We start from the raw sequence: 26,958 nt of genomic DNA, 5'->3' as shown, positions 1-26,958 counted from the left end.
TTTCCAAAAGTTATTTGGTTAATTACTTAATTTTTAGTGGTAAAAACATTTGTATATTCAGGCTAGCAACAGTAAAGATATCTATGGGTGCTGGAGAGGTGGCTCAGCAGTTAAGAGTACTTGCTGCTCTTACATAGAGGACCTTGGTTTGGTTCTCAGCACCCTGTTGGTAGCTCACAACCACTTGAAACTACGGTTTCGGGGGATCTGATGCCTTCTTCTGACCTCCAAGGGCACTAGGCATGCAGAGTGCATAGACACACATGCAGGCAAAACATTCATACAACATAAATTTTAAAAAGTATATATACAGATATGTATATGTATATACATATACATATATACACACACATATATATGTGGGATTTTTTTTAAAAAACAGAAGATCTATTGTTTTCTCCAGCATTAATGTGTTTTCTTCTCTATAGGAAGAAGTTCATAAATATGTACAAATGATGGGTGGACGAGTATATAGAGACCTTAATGTATCAGTCACTCACCTTATTGCAGGAGAAGTTGGGAGCAAAAAATATTTAGTTGCTGCTAATCTGAAGAAACCTATTTTGCTTCCTTCTTGGGTAAAAACACTTTGGGAGAAGTCACAAGAGGAGTAAGTCACATTTGTATTTGTAAGTCAGGTGTATTTGAGAAAATGGTGCTTTCGATTCATTTGTGTTTTCATGGGGAAACTTTATGGTATTATATTCTGGGTTTGTTACTGAGGGACAAAATGGGTCCTTGCTCATTTCAGTGACAGAAGAGCAGAGTCTGTAAATGCTGTCACAGGATGCCACTGTTAGGGAAAGATGAGACGTAGGTTCAGCACTAGCTAGAGGGCAAATGCTTTGATAACGAAATTGTTTTCTGCAGCAAATACATCTAAGATAATTGAGAAAAATCAGTTTGGCTTTTGTTTTGCACCGTGCAATACTGTGCCCTGATATTAATTTGGAGAATAAATTAGCTACTTTGGCAGCTCTGTTTCCTTAGGGTTGGAAAGTTAAGATTAAATGTGCATTTATATAAGTCAACAGCTGAGATGTGATTTTTCAGTGTAAATTAAGCCTATTTTATGCCCTGGCTTGGACATTAGATGTATGTAGAGATCAGAGAAAAGTTCTTCTCACAAAGTTTGGAGGTATGCCTAAGTTTTTCTCTAAGATCAGTTTACAGTCGTAAGTCCAATTATCTAAATTAGCATCCTATGGTGTTTTTCTACACGTTTCAGCACCATCATGTACTCAATATGTTTCCCAGTTAGTAACAGCCTGATGATGTTAGCAAGTTTGTTTATTGTGCCAACAAACTAGCAGTGATATTTTTGTTGGCTCTCTGCCAAAAACCATTACTTTTACTCATCAAGAATAATGTAAGAATTTTTCTATTTTATACCAGACAACCAAGTTTTGTTGAACGTTAAGTTTTGTTTGTTTTTTCGAAACAGGGTTTCACTGTGTAGCCCTGGATGTCCTGGAATGGCTTTGTAGACCAGGCCAGCTTCGAACTCACAGTGGTCTGCCTGCATCCCAGAGTGCTAGGATTACAGGCGTCCGCCACCGTACCTGGCTGAACATTAGGTTTTTAAGTAGAGATTCAATCTTATAATTCTGCCAAGTGCTCCCCACTTTTTAGCAAGGACTTAAGAGTTAATAGTGCTTTCTCTAAGATTGTCTTCAGGCTTTTTTTGAATTACAAATTTTCTTAGAGACATGACGCTGAGCTTGGTGAATAGTTAGTGTAATTCTCAGTGTTAGTCTCCTTCTGCAGAAATGCTTATAAATCCTAACAATGAAAACTGAAGCAGACGTGGTGGGACGTGCTGTAATCCCAGCACTCGGGGAGGCAGAAGCAGAAGCCTGAGTTCAAGGCCAATGTTGGTCTACAAAGGGAGTCCAGGACAGTTAAGGCTACACAGAGAAACCCTGTCTTGAAAAACTGGGGGTGGGGTGTGGGGGGAAGGAACAAACAAGGAAAGCAGTGGTATTTAAAACTATCAGAATGTTTATTGTGTTCTTTTTACATTTATTTTCTTCAGGAAAATAACAAAATACACTGATATAAACATGGAAGACTTTAAGTGCCCTACTTTTCTTGGTTGCATTATTTGTGTGACTGGCTTAAATGGTATACAGAGAAAGACAGTTCAGCAACTTGTGGCTAAGCATGGAGGCCAGTACATGGGGCAGTTGAAGATGAACGAGTGTACACACCTCATTGTGCAAGAACCAAAAGGTAAGACTGCTTTAGAAACAGTCGCATATGGAATTCCTAACACTTTAAATTTCTGTAGGCCACCGTGTGCTTCTGACGTGTCATTTCCCTAGGTTATGTGTGTTTGTTTGTGTGTGTGTGTGTGTGTGTGTTTAACCTTCTAACTTCTTTCAGAAATATTTGGGTCACAGTCTAGAAAAATTAAGTGACCATCCTTGTGTTTATCCAGAACATGGAATAAATATAAAATGCTAAAAACTGTCAGTGACGTTTCATCACCTGACTGCTAGACCTTGACTAAAACCAAAACTCTTCAACAAGAGAATTGATATGTGTAGCTAAGTGTCATTTCTCTCGCATGACTGATTTAAGAGGCTTGATTGAACACTTAATGGGATGACTTGATTGATCGTAGTAAATTTGGATTGGGTCGGGGGTGAGGGTCCTGTGGTAGGGGTAGAACCCAGGGCTGTGTGTGTGTTAGGCAAGTGCTCTACCACTGTGCCACATTTCCCATTTTCATAGTAGTCTATGAAGTAGAATTTCTAATACATTGTACAGGTTACGAAATAAGTCGAAGTATAAAGAGCATGACCAGTGAAAACTCTTTAGAATTATTGTTGTTTTTGGTATTTCAAGAACCTTATTCTGGGGTATAGTTTACTAATGCCCCTGAAATGTACAAACTGAAGGCAGTTTATCTGTTGACTGCTCGAGGTATGAGGGATTGCACGAAGGGCCTTGCTTATGTGAGGCAAATGCTGTTGTTGAACTGAGCTGCATCCCTAGTCCTTTCGTTACTTTCTGTTGGAGACAGGATCTTATCAAGTTTACCACACTGGCCTTAGATTTGTGGTCTTCCTGTCTTTTAGTCCTAAGTAGCTGGGATATAAACTTGTACCACCAGGCCCTGCTCCATTGACTCTATGGCATACCAAAGTAGAGTTGTGTCGTAGAGGCGGAGGCAGGAAGATCAAAAGTTCAAAGCTAGTCTGGCCTACATGCCTCTGTCTCAAAAAATTTCCAGAAAAACACAACAGAAAATTCAAAACGAGAATAATGCCAAAATACCCTTTGGCATTACATATTGACTTCAGTTTTTTTATAATACTACTTAAAAATATATTTAATAGTATATTCTTTACTGGAAGAAATTTTCAATATAGTTTATCTCCCTATTCTTCACTTTTAGTCAAATCCTATTGGCACTTGTATAGGCTAGTCAAAGATAGTGTTTATTTTACTGCATCTATTTATAGTGTCTGCAATTCTATTATGTGTTCTTATTAAAACCACATAATAGTGATGTCTTTGATCCCAGAACTTGGGAAACATAGGTAGGCGGATCTCTGTGAGTTCAAGTTCAACCTGGTCTACCTAGTGAGTTTCAGGCCAGCCAAGCCTACATAGTGAGACCCTGTTTCCAAAAGGGGGTTGGCTGGAAACATGGCTCAGTGGTTAAAAACACAGGCTGCTCTTCCAGAGGACCCAGGTTTGATTCCTGGCATTCCTATGTCAGCTTACAGCTGTCTGTAATTCCAGTCCCAGGAGATCCAACACCCTCTTCTAACCACTTCAGGCACTGGGCATGCAAGTAGGGCACACACATTCATGCAGACAAAACACCCTGACACATTGAATGAGCGATTGATTGATTGATCGATTGATTGATTGGGTAAAGTAATTACTGGTAATCTTTATAATCATTTATTTCAGGTTAAGTTTAAAAAAATAATTTCCTATGAACTAATATCCAAATATTTCTGCATTTCTCTTGTGCTGAACACAACAGGACAAAAGTATGAGTGTGCCAAGAGGTGGAATGTACACTGTGTGATTCTGCAGTGGCTTCATGACAGTATTGAGAAAGGCTTTTGTCAGGATGAGTCTCTCTATAAGGCTGAACCCAGAGCAGAAGTAAAGACGGTGCCTGACACTTCCACTCCCACGGGTCAGAACAATGCAGCAGCTGAAAGTAAGTCTCTTTGAGATGAAAGAAAAGTTACTTATCCACATGATAATTGATGGGTTGGGCTCTTGTAGCTTAGTGGGAAAGGTTTTGTCTTCTGAATGCAAGCCCAGGGGCTCAGTCCTAAACACCAAGAAAAAGTGAAGGATTTGATTTGCTAATAGACCATTGAATTGTAGTAGGGACTTTCTGTTTTCTCCCAGTGCCTCTGGGCAGAGCTAAATAACAAAATAGCCAGGTGGTGTAGAGAGCTGTACAGATCTTCTTTTGTATTTCTTTTAGAATGAGTAATTGCTTGTTTTTTTTTTCCTCATCCTAATTCACACAAAAGAGGATTAAGAACACTAGTGGATGGGCTTAAGAAAAATAGGGTTTTGTTTGTTTGATTGATTGGTTGGTTGGTTGATTTGTTGATTTTTCAAGATAGGGTTTTTCTGTGTAACCCTGGGTATCCTAGAACTCCCTCTGTAGATCAGGCGGGCCTTGAACTCAGAGATGCACTTGCCTCTGCCTGAGTGCTAGGATTAAAGGTGTGTGCCACCATGCCCGGACTATCTTTTCTTTATTGCCTTACCTTGTTGGTTATAGATAATCATTACATAAAAATTCAGGGTGTTTTGTTTGTTTGTTTTGGAGTAGCATTCCCGTATTTCTAGAACTTGGGATTGCCTTGTAGAACTTGTCTCAGAAACAAAGACGATCTCTTTGCAGTGCCTGTTTTTTAATATATTAAGAAGGTGTGTATATACATGTAGATCTGCATTTCATCATGCTTCCTGTTCACGGTTTGTCTCACTGTTTATGGCAGTTTTGTGTTTTTTTTTTAATTTTAAATTTGTTACTAAAGTTGTATAGTACATCTTTTTTTTTTCATTTTCTTTTTTTAATTTATTTTTTATATTAATCACAGGTTATTTACTTTGTATCCCAGCCGTAACCCCCTCCCTCCTTTCCTGCCAGTCCTACCCTCCCTCCCTCATCTTCTCCCTGCCCCTTAAATGAAGGGATGGGAATAGCTCATTTGGTAGAGTGCTTACAGAACCTACATGTAGTCCTGGGTTTGATTGCTAGTCCTGTATAACAAAACTGGGTATGGTTATCACATATTTGTAATCTCAGCTCAAAGAAGTTTGGAGATGAGAGGATCAGGAATTCAAGGTCTTCTTTGGCTACAAAGAGAGTTCAAAGCCAGCCTGGGTTCCTTGAGACCCTGCCTCAAAAAACAAACAAACAAACAAACAAACAAAGCGAAGGCCAGGTGTGGTGATACATACCTTCAGTACGAGCACTGGGTGCAGAGGCAGGTGGAGCTTTAAGTTCAAGGGGACCGTGAGCTGTATAGAGCCATGGTTCTCAACCTCCCTAATGCTGCGACCCTTCAGTACAGTTCCTCATGTTGTGGTGCATGATAACTGATTTTGCTATTGTTAATGAATTACAGTGTAAATATCTGTTTGACAGTGGTTTTAGGGACCCTTGTGGAACTGGTATAGATCATAGACCTTTTTTCAAAAACAAAACCAAACCAAAATCTCTTGGTGTAGTAGCAGCTAAAGTGCTTTGATGTATAAACCGGACAACCTGAATCCCTAGGACCAAGTAAAAGGTGAAAGGCGAGAACTAACTCCACAGCCTTGTTTTTGACCTCCATAGGAGTTCTGTGGTGGCTGTGCACCCACACTCACACCCCCATGCACCATTAATAGAGACAACTTTCTAAAGCTTTAAAAGGAAAGGCCTTGATCCCTTGCTAATCTGTCAGCTAGGCCAGCATACTCAGTCAGTACAAGTGCCATTGGGCAAAATCTTCCTATAATTTTTTTTTCAAATGTAAGCTTCTTGGACCTTAAAGCCAGAAGCTGTATGTTTTTATGGGGTATAAACCACTTTTAAGAAATATTAATATAATTTTATTTTAATGATTAAACTTAATTTTATTTTTTATACTTTGTCACTAAGATTTTAGTAAAAACCTGAATCTTTTTCTTTTCTTTCTTTTTTTTTTTTTTTTATCATAGGTCATTCACTTGTATCCCAGCCGTAGCCCCCTCCCTCTTTCTTTCCCAATCCCACCTCCCTCATCTCCTCCCTGCCCCCTTCCAAGTCCAAGGTCCTCCTCCCCTTCCATCTGACCCTAGCCTATCAGGTATCTTCAGGACTGGCTGCAATGTCCTTATCTGTGGCCTAGCAAGGCAGCTCCTCCGGGGGGAGGGGGGCTGGGGGTGACGACCTGAATCTTTATTAATTGTTCATACCCCTTAATAGGAAAAGTTAATTTATAAGGAAGCCTGTAATGACTTGTTTTCCTCATGAATTTATTTTATTTTCTTTCACATACGTAGGTCGCACTCTCGCAGATGTCAGCCATATTTCCAACATAAATGGCAGCTGTATAAATGAAACAGTGTTCTGTTCAACTGTCAGCAAACTTGAATGTACAGTTGAAGACCTAGAAAATGTGGACATCAGTATGTTTCAAGCACCCGAAGATTTACTAGATGGCTGTCGGGTATGTCTTTCTTAAACAAATTCAGAAGGGCTAGTCACCTTCAGACCCGAGCCAACTTGGGTTACACAGTGAGGTTTAGACATACAACCGTAGCCTGAGTCTGAAGACTCCTCATAGTTGGACTTGTTCCTTATCAAGATGAAGAAGCTGACACTCACCGTGCTCATTCTGTGGTCATGAGGCTGTGCCTGGGATGTAGCTTCTGTACACTTCAAAGTTTGTCTTACTCCTCAGCTCTGCTCTGGAGTCGTACCACTTTAATAAAGCTATTTTATTTATAGCTGTCATACGGTATTTATAATACATTAATGCCACTAATCATTTCATGTTACATTATGTTATTTAAAATTTCACTTCCACAAATAACTAAAATGGGTATTGTCTTGAGGATAATACTTAGAAGATTAAAATCCTGTTTTAGGGCCATGTGGATAAAGTGCTTGTTGCCAAGCCTGACAACCTGAGCTCAGTCCGTAGTACCCCATGTGGTGAAGGAGTGAAGCTAATCCCACAGATTGTCTGTGACATGTGCATGTGACATGCCCACACATGTTTATAATTTTAAAATGCAAGAAAATGCTTTTCTAGAATTCTGGACAGACATTACTGTCTAGGTACAAGGCCTTGGATTCAGTCCTCAGAAATAAAAACAGAAAAAGGTTTGACTTATAATTATTTTTCTCTTCAGTTACTCTTGGGTTTTTTACATTTTTTAGTGATGGAAATATTATATCTCCTAGGCCCACATACTTCATAAAGTGCTATTACTAGAGTGGATTAGGCCATGCATTCTTTCTCAAAGTAGGCAAAGTTAAATCATGTTTTATTTTTAAGGGCTAATTATCCTTATAAGATTTATCACACTTACTGGTGGGATAGAAAGATGCTTTATGTAATCTTTTTTTTCTTTGATATTAGAACATACAAATTCTAGCTTTCAGTTTGAATTATTCTTTCCATATGGAAAGTACTTGATTACTGATTTTTGTTAGGTTGTATTTTAGTAATGATGGCTTGGGACATAATGGAAATAGATTGTCATTTTTGAAGTTTTTAAAAGGAGTGAGAACATTACATTTTAGGTAAATTGGATTAAATATACACTCATATTTAAAATCCCTGTATGCATGTTTCTTCAAAGCACTTTGACTTGTTATTTTTGATTACTTCAAGTAGAAAAAAAAATGCAGGAAAGATATAGATAGGAAAGGGTTGGCTCAAAGGCTTAAGGAATTTGTTTAGGTCTTGTGGTTGATCAGCACTGACTGAAAATGTGCATGTAAGCCTGGTTGCTGCATTCACAGTGCACTACAGTGTATCTTCGTAGCTACATTTACAAGAAGCTGTTCCTTTACAACTTAAGGAACATTGTGCATGTTAGAAATAGCTCTGCCATGCACCAAGCCTGATGACCTGAGTTCCATTCCTGGGACCCATCAGGTAGAAGGGAGAGAACTGAGTCCCTTGTTGTCCTCGGACCTCCACAAATGTGACACGTGTGCGTGTTCACACACACAATGAAAATATTTTAACAAGTTGTGCACCAAAATTTAAAAGATGTTGAGGTCTGTCTTCTAATTTGAGGCCTCAATCCTCCAGATATCTGCTGAGAGGTAATAGAGATGGGACTGTAAACAGAAGATGAAAATGACTAGTTTCAGGCTGAGGAGATGGCTGCGTGGGTCAGGCACTTGCCGTGAAAGCATGGGGGCTGGGATTTGGATCCCCAACACCATGGAAAAGCTGTGAGGGATGGTGTCCAGCACTTTGGGGTGGGGGGACGGGACTGTCCAGAGCCCAGGTGTTTGCTAGCTGCCAGGACATATGTACACATATTAGTTTCAGACAGCACATATTTTATTCCTTATATATCCCAAAATGTAATAAAGTGTGTTATTTATACACAGTGGATAGTTTTCTTTTACATTTTGTTTTTGTTGTTGTTGATAAAAAAACTTCTTGGATATGTTAATTCAAATCACATCTTTTCTTTGCAGATATTTCTTTGTGGTTTTAGTGGCAGAAAGCTAGATAAGCTGAGAAGGCTCATTAACAGTGGAGGTGGAGTTCGATTTAATCAACTTAATGAAGATGTAACTCATGTAATTATGGGAGATTTCGAGGATGACGTGAGGCAGTTTTGGAGCAAATCATCCCACAGGTCCTGTCAGTCTTTAATTCAGAACACTTTGTACTGGAATGATTTGGGTTAAATTTGTATGTCTGAAGCTGTGGGAAGGTGTGGCAAGTGGGCTAATGGTCTTCCTTCCTTGCTTACACTGGAGCTTTCCTGTGCTCTTTTTGTAGGCCTCATGTAGTGGGAGCAAAGTGGTTGCTGGAGTGTTTTAGTAAAGGGTATATGCTCCCTGAAGAGCCATACATCCATACAAACTACCAGCCAGCTGGAGTTACAGTTCCAGATCAGCTCGAAAACCAGACAGCTGTCCTCGAAAAGAGTGGCACTCTCGCTAGGAAAGACTTTACCCCTAACGAGACACTCCAGCAAGCAGATGAGGACATACTCGCTCAGTATGTAAACAATGACTCCACAGTAGGTAAGAAATAGTCGATTAGCATTTATAATTAAGAACCACTGTATAAATGCATGATATCTGCCAAGTTATTTATGAATTTATTTAGGAACTTATTTTATGAACTTACAGATTTGTAACTTTTTCTAACCAAGCAAGGCCATCATGCTACAAATCATTAATCATTCTCTCTCAGTATCTCTGAGCTTGGTTTGAGTATGAACTTTTTTGTTTTATTAATTGTGTGTGTGTGTGTGTGTGTGTGTGTGTGTGTGTGTGTGTGTGTGTATACTGGTGCCTGAGGTCAGAGGTGAGATCTTCATGGAGCTATAATTACAGGCATTTGTGGCTGAAGTGGATGCTGGCACTAGAACTCAGTTTCTTTGCAAAAGCTGTACATTGATCTTAACCACTGAGCCATCTCCCTGGCACCTGTGTGTGGATTGTAATAACATAAGTTTGTAACAAATACCCCCTGACTGGGCTTTGGGAGGTCTTTCATGCATGCAGTCCTGTTCTTGGTACTGCTGTCTCAGTATATAGTTTCACCAGTGTGGTAAGGTTGAATACCAACAAATAGAACTAACCTTTCTTCTTTTTAAAGTGTATTGTGAAATTTGTGATAGATCAGAAGATAGAATTCTGTGATGAATAATCACATGTTGTCTATTTATGAAAGTTGAGCATTACCCCTGTGCCAAGAGCCTACTGTGAAGTTCTTTCCTGGTTTTCTTTATAGTTTGTATCATGTGTAGATGTCTTTATATATGATTATTTGAATTTTGTATCTAGGTAATTTACTTGCTTCTTTATTGCAGTTGCTGAGGTGTGACTCAGGCATAGGGTTTATCATTGAGCTGGAACCTTCTTTTTATTTTTAGCTTTAAGGCTTAGTCTGGCTTTGGACTTCTCTGTAGGGCAGATGGGTTTTGAACTTGCAATTCTCCTGCCTCAGCTTTCTGAGTAGTTGGTATTATAGGCCTATTTCATTAGGTCTGGCTGTATCTAGTTCGGCATACATCAAGTATGTTTACTTTGTGGTTCTCTATTTCCACTATAACACACAGTTTTCCATTTAATTATAATTGTTCAATTCTGGGAAACAAAGTATATTTTTTTATTTTTTTAACTTTATTCAGTGGCACACCCCTTTACTTCCAGCACTGGGGAGGCAGAGGCAGGAGGCTCTTGAGGCCAGCCTGGTCTACATTACAAGCTCCAGGCCAGCCAGGACTAGATACAGAGACCCTGTCTCAAAACGAAACAAAATAAAAAACTAAAAGAAAACCAAAAACACATCTACTAGACCGTCATAATTCTCAGGTAATTTGGTTTTCTGCTCTAGTTTTATACCCAGAACTGACATGACAGTTGTGTTTTCTAATTGAAGATGGCAAATCTTGTAACATTTGGGGATGAATATTTAAACCTATGTCTTAAAAGTATTATCAGACTCTGTTAAATAAGTGTCTTTTTTGGGACATTACTGTGTAGCTTTGGTTGGTTTCGAAATTGCTGTATAAACCAATTTGCCCTCAAACTCACAGAGATCTGCCTGCTTATGTTTCCCAGGTGTTGGGATAAAAACCTGTACATCCTCACACCCTGTGGAAATAAACTCTTAAGTCTAGTAACTCAAATAGAAACCCCTCTTTTTTTTCCAGTTGAATCCAAGCCATCTGAAGCTATAGAGACTGAAGGTGGGCCTTGCAGTGATTGTACTCACATTGACCCCTGTGACGATTCCACTCACATTTCTCTGCAAGAGGAAAATCTGTCATCTGTCGCTCATTGCCTCCTTGATGGCTCTACAGTTCCTGAAGAAGGCTTATTTAGCCAAAAGAGTTTTCTTGTTTTGGGTTTTAGTAGTGAAAATGAACGCAATATTTTAAACATCATAAGAGAGCATGCTGGAAAGATTGTGTCCGTTCCCAGCAGAATTGTTGCTGACTATGCTGTGGTTCCGCTGCTGGGGTGTGCAGTAGAAGCAACAGTGGGAGAAGTTGTTACAAATACATGGCTGGTAAGAAACATCTGACAGTAAAAACCCAGTATTGAAGGATTTTTGGCTGCCAGAGTCTTGATGTTTACTTTTGAAACTGTTTAGTTTACCTAAACTGGCGGTTGGTTTGGGCAAAGGCAGTTTTAAAATACAGGAATGGGAGACCAGCAAGGTAGCCCCGTGGATAAAGGTGCTTGTGGTGGAAGCCTGACAGCCTGAGTTTGAGCCCCAGGACCCAGGGTGGGAGGAGAGAACTCCCAAAAGTTGCTTTCTGATTTCCTGCATCGTTTTCTTTCTCTTCCTCTCTCTCTCTTTTTCCCTCCTCCTCAGATGTGTACCCTCTCACAGGCACCTGTGTAGACTTTCTCCTGTGTGTATTTTCATGCACATACAGTAATCATAGTTTAAAATTTTTTAAAAAATCTTTGGCTTCTTGGCCCTAATTCTGTAACTCTAGCTTCAGGTGATCTGACACTTTCTTCTGGCTTCCACTGCACTCACGTGCACAACCCGCATTCTCATACATACACACATTAAAAATTAAAATATCCTCTAAAGAATTTACAAGTCTGTACTTCTGGGTATTAACACTGAACTACAAAAGTTGCTGTCACGGGGCTGTGGCAGCAGTATTCATCAGGGGGTCATTGTAGCCCGTCTTCATACTGTTTATCCTTCCTCAAAAGAATGTAAACCATCATTGAAGTAGGTAAAGTTTATAGTAACTTCCAGTTGCTATAGTAATACATCCTACTGTTTTAATATGTAGATGTAAAGAATTGATGTCTGCATATTTCTTTGAGTTATCATTTGGAAGGTGCTGAGAATGAGCATGTTCAAGTCTGTTGATGTAAAATTCCTATTTCTTTAAACTAAAATTGCTAGTATTGTAACTGAGCTTTTCTGAACCACTTGTTTCTTACAGTAGCTTTATTGTTTTCAAAGGTCACATGTATAGATAACCAGATACTAGTTGATCCCAAGTCGAATCCCCTCTTCACACCAGTCTCAGTAATGCCAGGAGTGACTCCTTTAGAGGACTGTGTGATTTCATTCAGTCAGTGTGTTGGAGCAGAAAGAGATTCCTTGATATTCCTAGCAAGTCACCTTGGAGCAAGGTATGTAATATTTTCAGTATATCTGCTGCGTGTGAGCACACACACAGAGAATTAGGCATCAAGCTGAGGGCCCAAGGGCTCTACAATGGCATCCCTAACCATAACATGTTTTGTTTGTTTTGACTTTTTGGAAAATGTTTAATTACATTTGGCCAGGATTTTATTTGTTTGTGTGGTTGATGGTTAGGCACCGTGACTGTATGCAACCAGATGGATGTTTGGCAGACTTTTAAGGCTGTAGGCATTGAATTCTTTCGTTGGCCTAGTCACCATGAAAAGGAATGATTAGTGCTGATGTGTGTGGGCTGTTCTGGAATTGTGCTTCTCTAAGTATTGTGCCTTTCCATGCCTCCTCCTTCTTTTCCTCCTCCTTTCTTTTTCTCTTCCTTCCACTTCTTCCTCCTCCTCTTTCTTTAATCTTCTTTTAAATGCATATCCATTACTACTCTTGTTTCAACCAGAAATGCAAATGGAGCACTTCGAAAGGTATGCAAGGAACTTTTGAAAAAAAAAAAAAAAAGGAATTTAAAAATTACTTGCAAAATCCTTCAGTACTAAACTTCCCTAATTGTTCATTACATAGACGCATTTGTAAAAGAGTAGAAATCAGTTATCAGTACGTATCAATTAACCGGCTTCGTATTTAGTGGGGAATATTTTTAGATTAAGAGCATAAAGAGCACAGTGTTTTCAAACGGCATACTCAGAACATTCCGGGGAGAAATGATGGCCAAGGTAGAAGTATATACAGACAGGGGGATTGTAGTTTTATTATCAGACAGGTTCCAGATCAAAAGGCATTAAACAAGAAAAAGAAGAGTCCTATATATGAAGAGTACTCCTCACACAGAAGGTACAATGGCGATGTACCAGGTAGAGCGCCCTTATCTTTCTAGGACAGTGTTCTCAGCCTTCCTAAGGCTGTGACCCTTTTACACAGATCCTCATGTTGTGACCCCAACCATAAAATTATTTTCATTGCTACTTTGTAACTGTAATATTGCTACTGTTATGAATCATAATGTAAATAATTTTTGGAGATAGAGGTTTGCCAAAGGCTGGCGACCCACAGGTTGAGAACTGCTGTGCTAGGAGACCAGCAGGGAGAGTAATGAGCAGCCTGAGACTTGGAGTAATGCCATGCACATTTAGGGTGGCTCTTTCAACCTGTTCTAACCTCTTAGAAACTCCCTCATAGATATGCTCAGATGTTTGTCATTGGTGATTTCAAATCCCATCACTTGCTAGTCAAGATGAGCTATCACCACACCACTTGGATTGGTGTGTTAATGTTAAATATGAGACAAGACAAAACAAAACTACTGGGAGATTAAAACAGTCCTAAAAGACAGAAAATTGGCCATAAAACCCAGAATCAGGAAAGACTGAATTGTTTATTCCCAGTGTTGGGCCCTTTCTACTCATTATTCCTTTAATGTCCTTCAGTGGGAGTCAGTCACTTAGTTTCGTCTTTGTCCTTGCCTGTAAAATACTGAGATTTAGATAACAGATAATCAATTCAGATTATGTATGAAAAATGCTTTGGGAAGTTATAGTGAGTAAAAAAGAATATATTTTTAAACTGTTACTGTGTTCTTAAATTGTTCTATACCTCCTTTTGGTAGGAAAGGACAGGTGAGGACTAAAGATTAAGGGGGTGTTTTTTTTTTTTTCCTTATGTCATGAAAAGTTGTGGCAGCATGCTTTTCTCCTAGAGTAAGCAGTTGTAAAAGATTAGCTTATTTTAAGGTAGACAATACTGGGGCTGGAGAGATGGCTTTGCGTCTGCACTGCTCTCCGTGACGACCCAAGTTCCCTTCCCAGCACCCATGTTAGGCTGCGTACACACCCTGTAACTTCAGTTCTAGGGGAGCCATTGTCTCTTCTGCCCTCCACAGGCACTTGCACACACATGCATGCACATACACAGAACGAATAATGAAAACAAACTTTATTGCCTTTTAATCAGTATATGTTTTCTTTTTGTGGGGGAGGTTAGAGACAGGGTTTTTCTGTGTAGCCCTGGCTCTTCTGGAACTTAGTCTGTAGAACAGACTGGTCGTGATCAAACTCAGAGGTCTTCCTACTTCTGCCTCTGGAGTGCTGGGATTAAAGGGGTGCATGCCATCACCTGAGGCATGTTTTCTTGAAAATAACTAACCATGTGTTGTAAAAAAAACTTTGTTCTTAGTTTGTGGGCTAATTATGTGTGATCCTTTGCTTTCTTTTCCATGTAAATTTTAGTGTTCAAGAATTCTTTGTTCGGAAATCCAATGCAAAAAAAGGCATGCTCGCCAGTACACATCTTGTAGTGAAAGAACCGATTGGTTCTAAATATGAAGCTGCAAAGAAGTGGAGTTTGCCGGCAGTGAATATTTCATGGCTCTTAGAAACTGCTAGAATGGGAAGGAGAGCAGATGAAAACCTTTTTTTGGTTGACAGTGTACCTAAACAAGGTCAGAACCTTTTTTTTTTTTCTCTCTTTTCTGAATATGAATGTTCCAGGACTTGCTCTGAGAAGTTCATTTATTTTCCTGTTTGTGATGGGTCCTGTGTTTGTTGGGTGTTGTCAGTGGTGGCCAGGTGGATGTGTGCTCTTTGCACAGATCCTTGGTCTGCTGTACCATGTGTTGTCAGTATGCTCTGAAAGCTAGTAATGTGCACACTCAGGGTTTCAGTGTTGTGAAGGGTGTGAGCATCTAGCCCTGTGGCCTGCACTAGCATGCTGTGTATTGAATGTGCTATCGCTGCTTATCTGAGTCTTTTTTATGTTCCCTCAAGATAACTTAATACTTGCCTACTGTCTTAGTTACTTTTGTATTGTGCGGTAAGGCACCATGACCAAAAGCAGCTTGGGAAGGACAGCGTTTCTTTCATTTTACAACCTGTAGTCCGCCATCCAGGGAAGTCTAGGGGCTGATGCAAGGCCATGGAGGAGTGCTGCTTACTGGCTTACTTCATGGTGTGCTCAGTCTGCCTTTCTATGTCACCCAGGGACCACCTGCTCAGGGCTGTGTCACCACAGGGAACTGGGCCCTCCCAAATCAGTCATCAATTAAGAAAACACCACAGACCGACTTGGTTGGCATATTTTTAATTGAGGTTCTCTCTTCCTAGTGACTCCAGCCTGTGTTTACTTGACATAAAACCAGCCAGCACAGCTATCTTTCGTCTTCAGTTAGAATGGCCATTTTTCTGGGACAGATGCTGTCTTTGACTTAGCATTTATGGCCTTGTCTTATTTTCGCACTCTTTCCATTTTGACATTCTTCTTCTTTGAAGAGGCTGGTGTGCTTTCCTGTCCTTGCCAAACTATAAACTCTGTAAAGGCAAGGACTGTGCAAGTCTTGTGAATTCTTCATTTTTATTGCCTAGCGATGTGCCTGGCATGAAGTAGTCACAAGTGCTTTGTTTAGTGTTGAGCAAAAGTAGAAGGCAGATGTAGGGGTACAAGTAGTTCCTGAGTGTAGCGATGCTGGGCAGGCTGCAGCGGCCAGTCAGTCTTGGGAGCACCTGAGACCTATTGCCTATTAACCTAGACAGGCTAGACATGATTGCCACAGGAGTGAGCTTGGGGGTAGGAATATCTCAGTGGGAAGGCTTTTGAAAACATCGACTACACTTGACTCTGAGTGCAGGTAATTGGAATTTTCTTCTTACTGTGTCTTGGCTCTTGGCTGAGTTCATACGTGTGTATGTATGAATGGGTCTATAATAATTTCATTTACTGTGTGTCCAATTCAGTACACACATTGATGCACACATTTTTTGCACACATTTTTTGCACACATGCACACACATATTTGTGTGTGTGTTCATTTGTGTTTGTGATGTATGCATGTACATGTCTGTGGCCAGAGGTGAACATCACATTCTTCCTCTTTCATGTTCCACCTTATTTTTAGAGACAAGCTCTCTCACTGAACCTGAAGCTCATTGATTAGGTGAGAGCTCCAGGAATCTGCCTGCCTACGCCAGCACACTGAGCTTTCATGTGGGCGCAGGGACCCTGAACTCGGGTCTTTGTTCTTACAAAGTAAGCACTTCACCCACTGAGCCATCTCTCCAGTCCTCAACATATATTTTAATATGTCATCTGGAAGCAGGATTTGCGGTGCTCATCTATAAAGCCCAACACTTGTGAGGCAGATGGGTGTCTGGCCTGTGGGCTGCGTTTACACAAAGATGGCTTTGAGTTTAGCCCAGCACAAAATCATAAACTAACTGGGTTCTTTTAACCCTCTTTGCGGAGTTCTCTTTGTAAATGACAGTGTTTTGCTGCAATGTCAACAGGTTATGCACACCTGCAAGGGTATATGAGACCTGTCTCAAAAATTTGTCTGGTTTGCTTTTTGGAAAGTAGGAATATAATTTTACGGTTTAAAGTGTACTGATAACAGTATGTAGAATGTAACAATTTAAACATGTCACTTTGCCTCATTTGAGAGAAAAATCTCATATTAGTGGCTGTTTCTTTGTATTTTCAATCTGTAGAACAATTGTTAGAAACTAAGATACCAAATGGCATGATTCGAAATCCAGATTCTCCAGCACATCCTGACACACACCTGGAAATTCACAGAAAAATGGCTGTTACACCCTTGGACATGAACCGCTTTCAGAGTAAGGCTTTCCATGCTGTCATCTCGCAGCACAGTAGGCAGGACTCTGCCTCTCCAACAATAGGACAGCCGCCTAAGAAGGAGCCCTCCTTACACCTGGATACACCATCAAAGTTTCTGTCCAAGGACAAGCTTTTCAAGCCGTCCTTTGATGTGACGGTAAGGCTAGTCCTAATGGCTTCATCGTTTATAAAGGTAGAGCCCCTGGTTATGTGTTGCCACCAAAAGTTTGTGGTGGAAAGTTTTCCAAACATGGTGATAAATACGTGCTCAGAGCTGAGATAACAGTGGCAGCTACGTATAATGTGAAGTTAGGACTCTCAGTTCAAGTTCTATATTGCTCATGAACTATTGCTCATGAACACGGTTCTAGGCAGATCGTTTCATCCCTGAAATGATTTTATGAAATGGTTTTATTAGCTTTAAAATAACAAACATGTTGCCACTATTTCTGGATGACGTAAATGCGCTTTGGGCTTTCTGAAAGCTCTTAGTGTCACCTTAACTTTTCAGTTAAGTTCTCTCCGCTTAGAGGAGATGAGTGGGGTTTTCTCTGTTTGATGAGTGGAGTCTGACACCTTTTGAAATTTATTCACAAGTCAAAGGCCAAGGAAACATTTTCAAATAGACTCCTTCCAGATCTCTAAGATGGTTCTTTTTGGGAAGGGGGGGATTTTATTTTTTCCTCACCTTTCATTAGGGAACTTTTGGCCTTCCGAGTTAAGTCATTGCCTATAATTTCTGTATGCTTGAATCCATTTACCTGTTAACAGTTTGCTTACAGAATTATCAAGAAATGGCATTTTTCCTGGGCTGTTAGTATTGCCTATAATCTCAGTAACCTGGAGGCTAAGGAGGAGGATCGTAAGTTCAAGACTTGTCTAGTTTACATAGTGAGTTCAAGGCCTGTCTCAAACAAAAAGTACTTTTGGTTTTTCTTAGTTGTTGAAAGAGGATTGTGGAGGTAGGTTTGTAATAAAATATTGGCCTGGCTGGCACAAGAGGACCTGGGTTCAGTCCACAAGAAAACCAAGTGCATTTTAGGCATTTTTACTACTGCGCTTAGTGTTGGTGTGTTATTTACGTTTCTTATGCCTCTTTTTTCATTCTCCACCACCATCCCTTCCAACACTTGTTAGGAGAGACAGGTTAGTGAGGAGAGGGGCCAGGGTTCTCTTTAGCTACTTCCTACTAGTTAGGGTTCTTGGGTTCCTTGGGGCAAGTCCAATCTTCGTCTCCAACCTCTCATCAAACTGCAACCAGGAGTAGCAGGTGGGAGCATCAGCATTCTCCTTCCTTGGAACGCTCCTCTGTCTCTCTGGCCTCTTGCATCTATTCCCTCTCAAGAGTCCTCAAAAGTATACTATCTGCAGCTGGCAAAGAGCTCCCTCACGGAGCCTGGGAGGGAAATAGTTTGCTGCTGTGGACAGTGTGAATCAGCCTCATACCCCACACCTGGAATTAAAACAAAATCATGTTTACAATAACCTAAGTTTTTAAAGACAAAAACTTTAAGACAAAACTTTCCACTAAAGTTTAGGGGCAGATTATTCATCTTCTGAAAGTAAATGTTAATCAATACCCCGGGCAGTTGTTGCCAGGCTGATGTATACTCTTAATCTTACCAGTTATGGTGGCTCTTAGGAAAGACAAAATGGCTTCTTTAGTATTCTACAAAGGCAGAGTCCTACAGTTTTACATAAAATCCCTTCTGAGGTGCTGTGATTTGTGCTCTGCCCCATGAGCCTTCATCAGAGGAAAATCAATGTTTTGGTGCCTTGACTTCTGGAGTCAGTACGACTGCATCACGCTGCCTTTTGACACATGTGAAGTCCTTTGAGCTTCATGCCTTTTGTGGGATCATGTTAAGTCATGGAGTGAGTCCTGACAATTTAAGTTACATAGTTCACAGCCCCCTTAAATAGTAAATAAAGAAAACCGGTGCACTGCTAAATGAAATAGTTGCTAACAGTAGGGAAGCCATTGTCCATGTTCAGATAGAGTTGCTAATACTGTGTACCCTTCCTCATGCTGCTTCCTATTACCTGTATTTCCTAAGTGGCTCCCTCCCTGCCAGCTTGTCACACCTGCGTTATGCTTGTTTTTGGCTTTCATAACAGCAGTGTATAAAGTCTTCCCCCTTCTCCCTGAGATAGGGGTTCTCTGTGTAGCCTTGCAAGTATTGGACTTGCTTTCAGACCAGGCTGACCTTGAGATCTGCCTGCCTCTGCCTCCACAAGTCCTGGGATTAAAGGCGTGTAGGACCATGCCTGGTCTCTAGTCTTTGCATCTGTTTGGTTGGATTTGTTTAGCTTCTTTGTGGAGACTTGCCCATGCTCTGTATAACTGTAATTTATATATCATGAGATGGTATTTTCTTTTATCTAAGGTGCGCAGTGTTCGATACATATCCAGTATATTTCTACAAAAGATGTAACTTTTTATTACTTATTTTATATCCTTTCTGATGTGTTTATTTACACATCCTCCATATTAAGTGATGTTTCGAGTTTCTTGTGTTGGTAATTCTTTTTCTTTAAACATCTCACATGGTTTTTGTTTCTAGTAAATAGTTGCTGTGTTAGTTGACACACTGATACGCATGGCTTACATTAGTCAGAATGTAGAATGTGGCTTTTGATGTAAACTGTCGTAAATGGTTTAATGCTTTTTGATTGAGGGCTGTCGGCTTCGGCTGTGGTTCTAGGATTTCAGTCTCTGCTGCCTTATCTTTATCTCAGTTCTGTCTTATATTATTTTGTAATTACTTTATACTTGCATTATATATTTACATTGTGTTTTGATCTCCTCCTCTGCCCTTTTGGTGTGTAGTAGCGAATGCCCATCCCCTTTTGAGGTGCGGCCTCAGTTTATAACCCAGATTACCCCTAAAGAGACACGCCTGCCTGTGCACGCTGACTATTGGGATTAAAAGCACATACCGCTATACCTACCTTTTGTGTTTTGTTTTGTTACTTTGTTTTTTTCAAGACAGCTTTGGCTGTCCTGGACTCACTTGGTAGACCAGGCCGACCTCGAATTCACAGGAGATCTGCCAGAGTGTACTTCGCCACGCCTGGATATTTTATTTATTTTTTTTTTTAAGATTTTTAAAGTTTTAAAAGTCCTTGTTGCCTTGTTACGTAGACTCAAATGTTCATCACTGTGCTTGATGTTATGATGCAGGAGAATGTGCCCAGGGCTTTGTGCCTGCTAGGTAGCACTCTCCCAGCTGAGCTATATTCCAGCACAAACCATAAACATTGCGTTGATCACCTGCCATTGTGATAACTAATAAATCCCTACTTGATCCCATCTGTAGCTATGGCTTTTCTATCAATTTCCCTTCTCTCCTTCATAGCCTTTCTGTGTTTTGTTTTTTCGAGACAGGGTTTCTCTATGTAGCCCAAGCTGTCCTAGAACTCACTCTGAAGATCAGGCTGGCTTCTGCCTGCCTCTGCCTCCCAAGTCTGGAATTAAAGGGCCTCTCTGAATCGTAGAAGATAGTTTCAGAGGTGTATGATGACTCTGAAAGCCGAGAGTTGATGTGAATCCTCTCCATTGACTGTCCACTTCTCCTGATGACATCTTTTACTTGGTCTGGGCATTAAAGTTTATGAACTCACATTCCTGAACCATTCATTCACATCTCTTGTGACCTTTCCTTCTTGAGGTGTGTCACTTCATTACTCACATTGACAGTAGAAGAAGCTGTTTTTGAGAACTTGATGTTGAACTTTTGTATCTTTGTGATTGGTCGTGCATTCCTTGGTATTACCATGAGTCTGGATAACAGTGACTTCCTTCCTCCATTGTAGTCTGCAGAAATCCCAGATGAGAGGCGTCAGTCTGTTGTAAAACTTATCCCCACCCATTGTCCTGAAGTACTTGTAGAACTTTCCTTGGTGTTACTCAGGGACATCTACATGCTTATAAAGGTGTCAGATAGTTGCCCACTTCAGCCTCCAGTGCAGTCCTGGTTAGTTCTGATCTCTGTCAACTGTTTGGTTGGGAAGGAGCCAGTCCTTGCATGGAGCTCCTATGTCTCAGCCCTCCCCTCCTACTGAGCCTGTATTTTATACCTTCGAAGATTAATTTCTTTTTTTATATTTTTATTTTTTACAATTTATTCATTTTATATCCTGATTGTAGCGCCCTCCCTCAGCTCCTCTGGGTCCAGCCCTCCCTCCTTCTTTCCTCCATCCCCCTCTCCTAGTCCACTAAAGGGGGAGTCCTCCTCCCCTGCCATCTGATCCTAGTCTATCAAGTCTCATCAGGACTGCTTGGATCCTCTTCCTCTGTGGCCTGGCAAGGCTGCATCACCAGGGATAAGTGATCAAAGGGCAGGCAGCTGTGTTCATGTCAGAGACAGCCACTGGTCCCATTACTTGGGAACCCCCATGGAGATTGAGATGCCTGTGGGCTACAGTTGAGCAGGGGGTCTAAGTCCTCTCCATGCTTGTTCTTTGTTGGTGATTCAGTCTCTGCAGGGTCCCTTGGGCCCAGATTTTTTTGGCTTTGTTGGTCTCCTTATAGAGCTCCAATAGGTCCTTTTATCCCCCTTTCCTCCGTAAGACTCCCTGCACTGTGCCCAAAGTTTGGCTGTGATTCTCAGCATCTGTTTCGATCTCCTGTTAGGTGGAGCCTTTCAGAGGACCTCTATGTAGGCTTCCTTCCTGTTCCCTCTCTTCTACTGCTTCTGGTGTCTTCTTATACCCATCCTTTCTTACTTGTTTCCTTCTGTGTTCATTTTGGTTTGGGGTCCTTTATGTAACTGCAGTTTTAACTCCAGGAAATGAGGTATGGTAAGTGTATGGGTTTTTTTTGCCTGCATATGTGTCTGTGCATCATATGCATGCCTGGTGACCAGAAAAATCAGAGAGAGGGTGTCTGATCCCCTAGAACTGGTGTTACATACAGTTGTGAATCACATGTGGGTGCTGGGAATTGGTTCCCTGGGTCCTCTGGAAGGGCAACCAGTGCTCTGAACTGCTGAACCATCTCTCCAGCTCCTTATTTAATGCTTGATGAAGAATATGGAATTTTTCTTTTATAGTATAAAAATAAATTATAGTTCATGCTTTTTATTATTTGGGAGAAAAAGAGGAAGTCAAAGATGTAATCCTTTTCCTTCCCTACTTTCTCTTTTTTTCCTTCTATGTCCTTCCCTCCTATCTCTCCTCATTTTTTTTTTTTTTTTAATTTGTTGGTTTGGTTTGGTTTGGTTTTTTTGTTTTCTTTTTCTCTGTTCTTAAACACAGGATGCACTTGCAGCCTTGGAAACCCCAGATGCTGCCAGCCAGAAGAAGAAAGTCAGCTCACCACTCTCAGAAGTCATCGTCAGGAACTTGAAAGTTGCTTTGGCTAATAGTTCTCGAAACCCTGGCAGTCTTTCTACCAGCCCCCAGCTGAAGGGTGCCCATTTGGCGGAGGTAGACCTGGTTTTCTTATTTAGTGGAAGGCATCCCTAGTGCATGTGGAAGAACCGTGGCTGATCTGTTTCTTTATTTTCCATGCACAGGAAGAGGCTCCAAAACCACTTGACAAAGTTGTGGTGTGTGTGAGTAAAAAGCTCAGTAAGAAGCAGAGTGAGCTAAATGGGATCGCAGCCTCTCTCGGAGCAGAGTACAGGTAGGTGCAGCTTTATGTTGGTGATGCCAGCTGCAGCTCAGAGGGAACCAAAAGCCTTGTTTGTGTTCATTTACAAGGAAGCCTTGTTTTTCCCTGCTTGTATATTTTATCTAATAAAACCTCGCCAATTTAATTTAGCATAGCCTTGAAAATACTCTCCACATAACAGTTCATTCTGATATTTTATACAACCAACATATACTTGGGAAGCTGTTCTGTGCTGCTGTTCTAGAAGCTTGTGATCCATGAGTGGTCAGCATAGTTTAAAGGAGTTGTTCTTTCATGGAGTTTATTTATTTCTACCTTAGTGATTCTCTGTGAGTAGTACTGAGTATTGTAGCAAGCCCTCCTGGATTAAAATGGCCATTAAAAATTTTTTAGTTTGCTTTAAATGTAAAAAAAAAAAAAAAAGGCATCTTGGCAGGATATGGTATTAACACTCCATTAATTGCAGCACTTGGGAGGCAGAGGCAGAGATGGATCTCTGTGAGGGTGGACACAGTGAGTTCCAGGATAGCCAGGGCTACATAGTGAGACCTTGTCTTCTCTATTTTCTTCAGAGACGTCCTTATTTATTTCTTTATTTGGCTGCATGTATGTCTGTGTGAGGGTGTTGGATCTCCTGGAACAGGAGTTACAGACAGTTGTGAGCTGCCATGTGGGTGCTGGGAATTGAACTTAGGTCCTCTGCAAGAGCATTCAGTGCTCTTAACCGCTGAGCCATCTCTCCAGCTCTAAGAGATGTAGTCTTAGGCTGTGGTAGAGTTCTTGCCTAGCATATACAGAAGTCTGGGCTCAGTTCTCAACACAGAGACAGAGACACAGAGATGGTCTGTGATGGGAAAATAGAGTAAATAAACCTGGTGGCCAATGACTGGACAATGGATTTGAATACCTTAAGTTTTAATAATTTGAAAATACTTTTTGTAATTAGAAAGTAATATACATTATAAACCAAAGTGAAAGGGTTTTTAAAGTATTCTTCTAACATCTTCCTATACTGTGTACCTGGAAATGGAGCCACTAACATTTGTCAAAACCTGCCATTTTACTATTCTTGCTTAGCCTCTAGTTCTTTGAATATTCTGTTCAGTCAGCTGCTATTTCCCTCAGTTATTCCTTTTGCCATATTTGGTTGTTTCAGGTGGAGTTTTGATGAGACGGTAACTCATTTCCTTTATCAGGGTCGGGCAAATGATAGTAATCGAGAATACAAATCTGCGAAAGAAAGCGGGGTGCACATTGTTTCCGAGCATTGGCTTTTAGAGGTAAGCAGTGCTTTTCCCTTCCTTCTTAGTTGGTTGACTATGCTCCAACATTTCAGAGCACAAGCCAGTTTCAGTGACGCCAAGTACATTTGCTAATCCTGACTAGCTGTGTGGCAACATGTCATGGCAATAACTGCTCTCTTTGGCTGGGGAATGAAGGAGAGATGGTAGAAAGGGTTCAGATTTGCCTGCTCCCTTCCAGGATTCTCACCCCGGGGGTAGGGGTGGGGTTCTGTTGGACTCAACATGGACTGTTCTTATAGGTCCCAAGATCTGAGCTATAGATAGGTCATGCTCTGAGCATTGTATTGTTTTAGCATCGGAACTTAAGATTTTTATTGCTTAAACATTTACCAAATTTTAAGTGAATACTTTTATTCTGATTCCTTTCCCTTCTTGTATGAAAAGTGGATGAAATGAAGAGGTTGGGAGGTAAAGGCTCTTACCACCAAGCCCAACTATCTGAATTTGGTTCCACACAGTGGAAGGAGAGAAAACCAACTCCCACAAGGGGTCCCCTGACTTCCACATTCCACTTGTGCACCATTCCTATACCCACACAGTAGAAACAGATAGAAATGTAATCTTAAATTCTTATGAAATTTCATAATATTTGAGAAGAGTTGATTTAGCGCATGGATATCCTTTATAGCTTCTTTCCTTGGTACTCCCTGGAGTGGTTGAGACCTTTCTAAATGCACAGTCAGAATTAGAGCTTTCACTTAGACATTATATTTTAAGAGTAAGGCCAATTTATAACTGTTTAATTTATAACTGTGCGTGCATGGGTGTTTGTTGAGGTCATTTTACTTCTAACTTTAATGTGGTTCCAGAGATTGAACTCAGGTCGCCAAATTATTTAGGCAAGGACATTTACTGGTTAAGTTATATCCCAATTTATTACTTAACATGACAAGAGTTTTTCACTGTAAACTGCTTTCTAAAATGCACACTTATATTTCAGTGTGCTCAAGAGTATAAGCGTCTTCCTGAATCTCTTTATCCACACACTTACAACCCCAAGATGAGCCTGGATATCAGTACAGTGCAAGATGGCCGGCTCTGTAACAGCCGGTTACCCTCAGCAGTTTCTGCGTCTAAGGACAATGAGGTAGGTAGTGTGGACAGTGTGTCCCTCCTAAGCTGGATGTAGACCCCTGTGAAACCTGGTGCAGTGACTTTGAGAAGTTACCATTTTTCTCTTGAATAGCCAGATCATTTGTCTGTAGAAGAAAATGTGACAAACAATATGGACATGAATAACAAAGAATTGGGACTATTGAATGGGAACGGAAGAAATGATTGTGAAGGAGGTAAGGCACTTTCTCACTTTCCCCTCCCCCCTCCCACGCCAAAGACAGTTTTTCTGTATAATCTTGGCTATCCTGAAACTTGCTCTGTAGACTAGGCTGCCCTCAAAACCAGACATCGGCCTGCCTGCCTCTTCCTTCTGAGTGCTGGGATTAGGTGTGGGCCACCACACCTGGCTTTACTTTTTACTTTTGAAAACATTTGTTTTGACTTAAAGCCCCAGCTGCATTTGCCACTAATGAAAGAGCTGGGTTAGCATTCCAGCTTTGAAGCCAGATACTGACTTCTCTCTAGACAACCCCAGAGATGCATCTTGTTCCAGTCTGGGTCAGCTGTGTGGTGTAGTCACCCGTGGCTTCATGGCAGTGATAAGCTGTGTACTCTCTGTGATAGCACTTTGAATTTCGTCCAAGATTTTCTCTGCATTTTCATGGCTTGACAGTTCAGCATAAGAGGCGTGGCCTTTTGTCCTAACTTGGCTTTCTTTCATGCATGTCTTCCTCACTTAACTCAGTCATTGCTAGTTAGATAGGGGTGTGTGACTTTTCCTTTCACTTGAACACTTACACCACTGAAGGATATGAATTGAAGTAATTTGAATACTGTTGTTTCTTGGGAATTGAGGTTCAAGGAGGGAAAGATGGGAGCAACCAGTCATAGCACACATGGCTTTTTAGTGTGCATTTGTACAGGTGTGGTTTACACCATAACAACATCTATGATCACTGATCACAGGTGGTCACCCAAATAGACGTATTAGGTAGAGTGGACAATGGTTAAAACATGGTTGCCAAAGCCTTTGGTTTGTGTTTCAGTGTTTTGTTTTTTGTCGTTATAAAACATAAACCTGAACCTGGGTAAATAATATATAAAGAAAGGAGAGATTTTTAGCTCAAACAGCCATAGAGAATAAAAGTCTTGGCTTTGTTGATTTGAACCTTGGTGAAGCCCTGACTACATCCTGGCATGACAGGAGTGTTTATCAGAAAGGGAAAGAGTGCAGTTGGGCGAGTGTCACCACAGAGAAAGACTAGAAGCGAGGTAGACTTGTCGTAGCGACCTAGAACAGAAGTAGCCTGAGTCTCCCCTGAAAATGACATTCATCGCTTCTAGGGCAGTGTTCCTGATGACCCAGCCACCTTAGGCTAGGCCTCACCTCTTAAAGGGTCTATCCACTGCACCGCACCACACCAAGTTTCAACCCACAGACAGTAGGTTGTCCACTCAAGCTGTAGAATAGTATTTGTGAAATGCAGTAAAGCAAGATGTGTCTGCACAGGAGCTGCTTCAGTCTTGCTTTTAATTTGGCATGTAGTGTGCAGCTCTTGGACTGGCCTGCTTTCTTTTGCTGTTTCTGGTTAGGTGGCATTGATAGGTTATTTTGAATTTCTTGATATCACAAATAGCTCTGTGCTGATTACGTTATTTAGAGCTATCTGGTCTCTTTTAATGGATTATTCTCTGGCTTCTCCTTCTTTATCCTATCTACTAGAACTTCTGACTTACCTGTTAGGTCTGTTCTGCTCATTTTGAAAATACTTACTGTCTGCTTCAGTGTCTAGTCTATAATAGAAAGGAAAGATAAAGATGTTGTTGTCTGTGCTTTCAAGGATTAGTGAAAGCTTGGCTGGTGTTTTCACAGCAGTAATCCAGGATTTGAGGCAGGAGGGGAGTTCAAGGCCAATCCGGGCTATGTGGCAAGACCCCGTCCCCCACAACAAATCAACAAATAGAACAATTGGAGAAAATTAGGTACATACAAATGACTATATGAATCTCAGTGTAG

At 40.8% G+C, this 26,958-nt stretch overlaps 1 protein-coding gene across 3 annotated transcripts in view; it reads left to right on the top strand.

The window, feature by feature from the left end:
* The window catches only part of Topbp1 (DNA topoisomerase II binding protein 1), a 48,616-nt gene that overhangs the window by 5,425 nt on the left and 16,233 nt on the right, over positions 1-26,958 (top strand). For all 3 annotated transcript variants that reach the window (XM_021657395.2, XM_060385405.1, XM_021657396.2), the window contains exons 5-19: positions 429-610; positions 2,036-2,232; positions 4,004-4,186; positions 6,523-6,689; positions 8,687-8,850; positions 8,997-9,244; positions 10,885-11,243; positions 12,168-12,340; positions 14,585-14,796; positions 16,835-17,121; positions 22,224-22,394; positions 22,484-22,593; positions 23,738-23,861; positions 24,826-24,972; positions 25,072-25,174. In XM_021657395.2, coding sequence (XP_021513070.1) covers positions 429-610; positions 2,036-2,232; positions 4,004-4,186; positions 6,523-6,689; positions 8,687-8,850; positions 8,997-9,244; positions 10,885-11,243; positions 12,168-12,340; positions 14,585-14,796; positions 16,835-17,121; positions 22,224-22,394; positions 22,484-22,593; positions 23,738-23,861; positions 24,826-24,972; positions 25,072-25,174 — 2,827 coding nt within the window. The remainder of the gene's footprint in view (positions 1-428; positions 611-2,035; positions 2,233-4,003; positions 4,187-6,522; positions 6,690-8,686; positions 8,851-8,996; positions 9,245-10,884; positions 11,244-12,167; positions 12,341-14,584; positions 14,797-16,834; positions 17,122-22,223; positions 22,395-22,483; positions 22,594-23,737; positions 23,862-24,825; positions 24,973-25,071; positions 25,175-26,958) is intronic.

This window comes from Meriones unguiculatus, chromosome 6, assembly GCF_030254825.1.
Source record: "Meriones unguiculatus strain TT.TT164.6M chromosome 6, Bangor_MerUng_6.1, whole genome shotgun sequence".
Taxonomy (NCBI): domain Eukaryota; kingdom Metazoa; phylum Chordata; class Mammalia; order Rodentia; family Muridae; genus Meriones; species Meriones unguiculatus.
This window is presented reverse-complemented; position numbering and strand designations above follow the sequence as displayed.